A 6677-nucleotide genomic window follows, 5' to 3' on the forward strand; every position below is an offset into this window, starting at 1 on the left:
TAACAGAAAAGGAAAGGAAAGGAAAGGAAAGGAAAGGAAAAATAAAATAAAATAAAATGAAGAAGAAAAGAGAGGAGGCACGTCTCTCTCGTGTAATTTTCATCGAGTGGGTGGAAACCCATTATTTCGCATTACGGGATCCTTATGGACCTTTCTCTCTCTCTCTTTCTTTCTCTTTCTCTTTATTCGCTCTTTTTAAAAGAGAAAACAAAAAGAAAATAAAGAAAGATTGTAGTAAGCCAGTCAAAAACAGGCAAATTGGAACTTTTTTAAGTGGCAAGTTAAGAATTTGATCAAAAGGATTACTTGCTTTCCTTAACCCGCCAGGGAATGCTAGCTTTCCCTGAACCGTTAACTTTTCTTTACCATTTTGGGAACCTTTGTAGATTGATTTATAACTCAAAGAAGTATTTTACGCGTAGACAAAAGAGTGTACTTTAATTTAATATTAGTTTCATTAAAATCAATTCACTTTTAGTATAAAAAGTATTAACGCGAAATATTCAGTAAAACAAGATTTCTTCGAAATCCAGCGTTGAACTGAGTCATTGTTCTCTATACAATTTCTATTATATATTGTTTATATAACTTTTCTAACATTGTGCATATATGTACAAAGTGAATAATGCATCTAATAATTAAAATTTAAGATTATAACGCTCATATTTTAGCATTTTTAATATTTTTATGTAATTATTTAAACGCTTCTGCGCAGTTATAATTTCGAGAGCAAAATTTAACTGTAATTTAAAAAAAGTTCATTAGTACATTAGAATAATTGGTAATTATTCGATGCTAGTGTCTATACAATTTTTATGCAATTCTTTAAATAAAACTACACTATAAATATGTAATTATTATATATAAATTACAGTTATACAATTGTAAATATATATATATATATAAAATACTGATAGAATAAATTGAACGTTGTATAAAAATAAATTAAAAAGAAAAAAGAGGAAAAGAAAAAGATCAGAGAATATATAATTTATATAAATATTATTTTTTTAAAAATGCTTGTATGTAGATTACATCAAAGTATTTCTATGTTTCATGGTGTACGTGTCAAGAAGAAGAAGAGGAAGAAGAAGAGAATAAAGAAGAAGAATGCATCATCGAACGGGGCTATTGAAACTCGCTGTAGTAAGCAGGCGGCACGAAACACTGTAGTTAGCGACTATTAATACCATCGACCGGCATCGATAGTTCTGCCTGCAAGGCGTCATAATGATATGGTGTATCGAACAGACCCTTTCGATTCTGGTTTGTCGGTATACCGCATACACGCATTCTACGATATACGCATAGATAAGAAATGTGCAATACGCGGGTACAATACCGTATTAAAAACTATATAATTGTCTTTTATACATTATAAATTCGTGACTCCTTTAAACACGGTTCATTCGTTCCGTATTTATCAAAATTGTAAAGCGAAACAAATTAATGTTATAGAATCATTCTGTTATATAAAGTTCTTACAATTTTTTACATCATTTTCTAAGAGTATTAACAAGAAGAACCCACGACTTATAATATTTAAACGTTTATAAATTTATATGGGATCGTTAGGGCTTAAGACCCTACACATAATGCATTGTAAATAACTTCCTAGGATCAGCCGTTTTCGAAGAAATTAAAGTTAAATTTAACAAAAATTGGCAAATGGCAATTAATTTAATTCTAATAATGTTCTATATCGTAATATTATATAGTAATATATACATATTAGGAAACATTAGTAAGATTCAAATTTAAAATTCCCGCGTATGTTGACGCGCGAAAACTTACGGTCATTTCACATTGTTGCGCATTCGAAATAATAGTTACAATTTCTACCGTTATGCGTCGCACGCGACAGAGTTTTGAATTAGTTCATGGATTGGCTACGGGGAAACCAGTGGCGCAGAATATGGCCGTATTGTAACGCGCAGTCTCCGGAAAAATAATAAACAAAAGAAGCGATGGATCTTTTCTTTCATTGCTGGCTGATAATGTGTCGTCCAGTTAACGCGCCTGTTCGGTGTTTTTTTAACGCATGAAACAACACAACAGGGTGAGTTAATAATACTTTTCATACGATATGTCATCGATAAGTAACAATCGAATTTTATCGTAACACCTATGAACATTGTGCTCGAATTCTTGGTTGCTTGGTTTTATTCGTGTGATGAAAAGGATGAGAAAGAGGAAAGGGGTTGGGGGGGGTGAGGGTAAGAGAGAACGTTAAGAAAATTTCGAGGTTACATTGACAGTCTTTCGAATTGATTTCAAACGTATTTAAAAAATACGATTAATTCAATCAAATCTTTGATTATAAAGTTTGTCGCAATTTGATTAGAAATATTTCATTCGTAATATCATCGAATTTAATGTAAATATTCTTTTGTAATGTTTTTTAAATTGCTACTCTCACGAAGTTCCGAGTTTAAAGGTGTAAAAAAAATGACGGCTAACGTTTCGTGTGTGTGTCTCTAATTACATTTGTAATATTTCTATTGTAACATTAGACAATCGTGTGTGTGTATGTGTATGTCTCTATTAATGTGTTAAGTAATTACGTGCCGCCACGTTTGTTTTGTTGGCGTCAATTTTTATTCATTGTATTTTATTTGTTTATATATATTCATTCATTATTATTGTTATTATTATTATTATTATTATTATCTCGTATTATTTTAATTAAAAAAAGAACTGTTTATGCAAATTATGATTTATTGAATCGAATCGAATTTTGTTTCTTTTTTTTCTTTTTTAATACTTTTACTTTAGAGTAGTAATCGTACTTTCGATTCTCGTTCGTCGCTAACTCCGATCGATTTCGATTGCACGTTCCAATGAAGGAAATTTCACGTTGTAAACTGAAACATTGCTATTATTTCGTTAATTTACGATTAATTTAAGACGATTTAATATAACAATTAGAGAAGTAAAGCCGATTATTAAGATTATATTATTTCTGGTAAGTTAGTGCATTTGTGATATAAAGATAATTGCAATGTTTCTTTAATAACAATCATTTTACACAATTAAATAATTTATATAAATGTATATGTTCATATATATATATATATAAAAATCATTTGGATAGTTTGTCGTATGAAGATTTATGTCAAATTATTGAAAACATTTAAAATGTTCATATAGTTTGTCGTATAATGTAATATTATTTACAGCTACACGATGACAGAAGGCGGTGCTACAAGAGTGAAGAGAAATGGGACTAGGATCTTCAAAAATCCTCCGCAGCCTCACATGTGTATACGAGATTTTATACAGGTAAAGAAAACCGTTTTACATATACGCAGAGGAACCTGTATTTTGAATAACAATCTTTCCATTATGTACAACCGTTCTTCTTTGTACGGGTCATAATAAACATAAGTTACTTCAACCGATTCATCATTTTGATCTTCGACAGAGAACGAAAGATAACTAAAGTTTAGTTTTCCATTACGATAACTCATTGATGAATATTTTTGTTGGTGGAAGAGGAATTATATATTAGTAATTAATTGTTATAAGTGTATACGATGTATTTATTTCAGTTATGTCTGTTAAACATTTGCCGAGAACACGAGATGTCTTCTCTTGAGTTGCCAACATGCGCTTTTCATAAGAATACACTTCCAATGAAATAGAGTATTCTCGAGCAACAACACTATTTTCTCCAAAATGGAATAATTCTAATATTCAACAAATAATAAATGTTATAACATCGAACGAGGCAGTGAATAGAGGTACATTCGATCAGTCTCTTTGCCTGTGTTTCGTTTCAAATGTATAGAAACATAAAGAATTTCAATCTATATATTAAATATATCATTCGAACAAATATATATATATGAATATATAATAACAGATTAAAAGAAAAAAAAAATAAGCAATACGTATCGTTAATAGATATATATAAATATTATTAAACCAGGAATATATAACACAATAATAATTAATATCAAACGATGTTTTATATATTATATATATAAATGTTAATATGTTAATACTTATATAACTTTGCGTTCAAATATCAGAAATATGAAAGATTATCGTTAATAATTATTTATTGATTATAGGGTACAGCAGCACCTTGCTTTGTAAATGTACTATCCTGGGATAGAATCGCAATGCCATGTAGACCGTCCCAACCTGTACCACTTTGGGGAGGTATGAGAGTACCATCTCCTCGTACAAAAGCGGAAGCTGTGGTCTTTGCTGTTATGGCTAATCCGGAGGTGCTTCGTATTAATGGCAAAAATGCAGAAGATCCAGAAGTACGTAAACCAATAGTTCTAATAACAAAATTACAAGTAACATTATCATAGAAATATTATTTAATTAGTAAAATATATAATGACAATTTCAGAAACGTTCGTCCCTGATAGAACTATTGCTGGATTTTGTAGAAGCAATGAATGCAGGTGTGATATTTTCAAGGCGATACACTATTTTAAAAGATCGTGATATCACAGGAGAATTGAAGGAAGTGTGGAACGCGGTACAGGCTCGGCGGGACCGAGAACAACCACCTCCACAACAAGAAACCTGGATCGACGCACAACCACCTGTTCCACAGTATCCTCAATATCAAGATCAACAACAGCAACAACAGCAAACACAAAAGCAACAACAACAGCAGCAGCAACAACAACAAGAATATACTTCCCAGCAACCTCCTCAATATCATACGACTAATATTGTCTTTGCCAGAGCAGTAAGCGGTGATATGCATTACGATGGTTATGGTTATCAATCGCAAAAGTCTGTCATTGGGCCAAATGATCAGATTTATCAATCAGGTCAAATAGTATCTCAACAATATGGTAACGTAACACGAATAGCACAGGATCGATATGATTATAGAGAACGTGGTAGAGACAATATGGTACAGAATATACCACAACAAAGCTGCCCTGCATATCCAGGACCACAGTATCAATTTCAACAACTGCCAAGGCAAATGATGCCACAGTACGTTAATTCTAATTTACATCCAAATACCACTAATTTAGGATATGGTCCAGCAACAAATACTAATGTTAATCCAAACATGTCGGCTAGTTATCAATCTTATATAACTAATCCACTGTATCAACAACGAATAGAAGTCGATATACGAAGAATGCAGCAACAGCAGCAGCAACAACAACAACAACAGCAGCAGCAACAACAACAACAACAACAGTTGCAGCAACAACAACAACAGTTGCATTTGAATCACGCGCAACAAGTGCCTCAATACGAATCAACGACAGATTGGCAAACTATATCAACGGTTAACGTATTGAGACTGGGTCGACCACATATGGGTGTCGTTCAGAAAAACAATACGAGTAAGAGACAAGTGAACTCACCTACTCATGGGAAACAGGCATCCTGTACCAATTGCCACAATAAATCTACGACTGATAACGTTACAAAACCTAAGAGCCCTGTTAAAGTATTACAACGAGAATTGTCATCTTCTGTAGATAGACAGGATACGAATAATCACGCGATAACAAATAATGGTAAAGTAACCAGCACGGAAAAGACATCTACAGATGATACGAAAAATTTCACGTGTGTTGTTACCAGGGTTGTAAATGAGGAAGAAGAAAGGAAAAAAGTTAATGAAAGTTCTTCCATCGAATCTAATGATACGTCCAAAAAATCTATCATTACATCTGCGTCATCCTCAACGTCATCTTCGTCATCAACTTCATCATCATCATCATTATCATCATCATCATCAGCAGCAGCATCATCAGCAGCAGCATCATCATCAACATCATCATCATCAAATACTCGCGAAATTAATAATTCTGTTGAGAACAATCAAACAACAACAACAACAACAACAATGGATGAAAATTCGAAACATTATGACGTACCTCCTGTAAGTCAAATATTGTCTGATCAAAAGTGTAATTCAAGAATTAGAATAATAGTAGGTAGAACTAAGCATAAAGAAAACGTAGAAAATAATCGAACTACAATATGGCCTCGTTACGTATCAGATCAAAAAGTAGAAAGTCCCAAAAGATCACAAACAATGGTTAACAATAGTGTCGTCATTAATCCAGGTATGTCCAACGAGGATACTAATTTGAATAAGAAAAAAACTACTAATGGTCAAACTAAAGGAAACAAAAATGGTAAAGGTTATAGTGAAAACGAAGATGGATCTCAGCAAGGATATACGATATTGAAAAAAACTGAGACTATTGTTCAAGACGAAATTATTAATGATATCGCTCAAATATCTATTCAAGACTGTAAAGACGTAACCGAGATCAGTCCTGTGCTGCTATCGTGATAGCCTAGTTTTTAACAGCGAGTACTACTAGTTGCTACGATCAATTAAATTTAAATTAAAACAAAACAAAAAAAAAAGAAAAGAAAATGAAAAAAAAAAAACGACAACACCAGCGATTAATATAATTAATTATATGTGTATATAGATAGAATATTATTCTGATGATAATTAAAATAAACGAAGAAGAAAAAGAAGAAGAAGAAGAAGAAAAATGAGTCATTTGATTAAAAAGTGCATGATAATAAAGTGTGCGCTATATATAATAATAAATATTAATAATAATAATAATAATAATAATTTTAACGAAGTAATAATATTAATATTAATATTAATGATAATTAATGAGAGAGGGGCTCGAACATTTTCGCTTCACATTGGA

At 31.7% G+C, this 6677-nt stretch overlaps 1 protein-coding gene across 4 annotated transcripts; it reads left to right on the plus strand.

Annotated features, from left to right (window-relative positions):
- Nucleotides 1-1899: 1899 nt before the first annotated feature.
- LOC106789638 (GATA zinc finger domain-containing protein 10-like) lies at nucleotides 1900-6375 on the plus strand. 4 transcript variants are annotated; one of them, XM_014754027.1, is made up of 4 exons: nucleotides 1900-2059; nucleotides 3180-3282; nucleotides 4077-4274; nucleotides 4367-6375. In XM_014754027.1, the coding sequence occupies exons 2-4, from the start codon at nucleotides 3187-3189 to the stop codon at nucleotides 6296-6298; spliced, it is 2226 nt and encodes a 741-aa protein (XP_014609513.1). In that variant the 5' UTR covers nucleotides 1900-2059; nucleotides 3180-3186; the 3' UTR covers nucleotides 6299-6375. The 4 variants fall into 4 exon arrangements, with proteins under 4 accessions (XP_014609513.1, XP_014609514.1, XP_014609515.1 ...); XM_014754028.1 differs by lacking the exon at nucleotides 1900-2059 and adding an exon at nucleotides 2507-2527; XM_014754029.1 differs by lacking the exon at nucleotides 1900-2059 and adding an exon at nucleotides 2944-2965.
- Nucleotides 6376-6677: the final 302 nt, after the last annotated feature.

This window comes from Polistes canadensis, unplaced genomic scaffold (genome assembly GCF_001313835.1).
Source record: "Polistes canadensis isolate GaletaPanama2010 unplaced genomic scaffold, ASM131383v1 scaffold_193, whole genome shotgun sequence".
NCBI lineage: Eukaryota > Metazoa > Arthropoda > Insecta > Hymenoptera > Vespidae > Polistes > Polistes canadensis.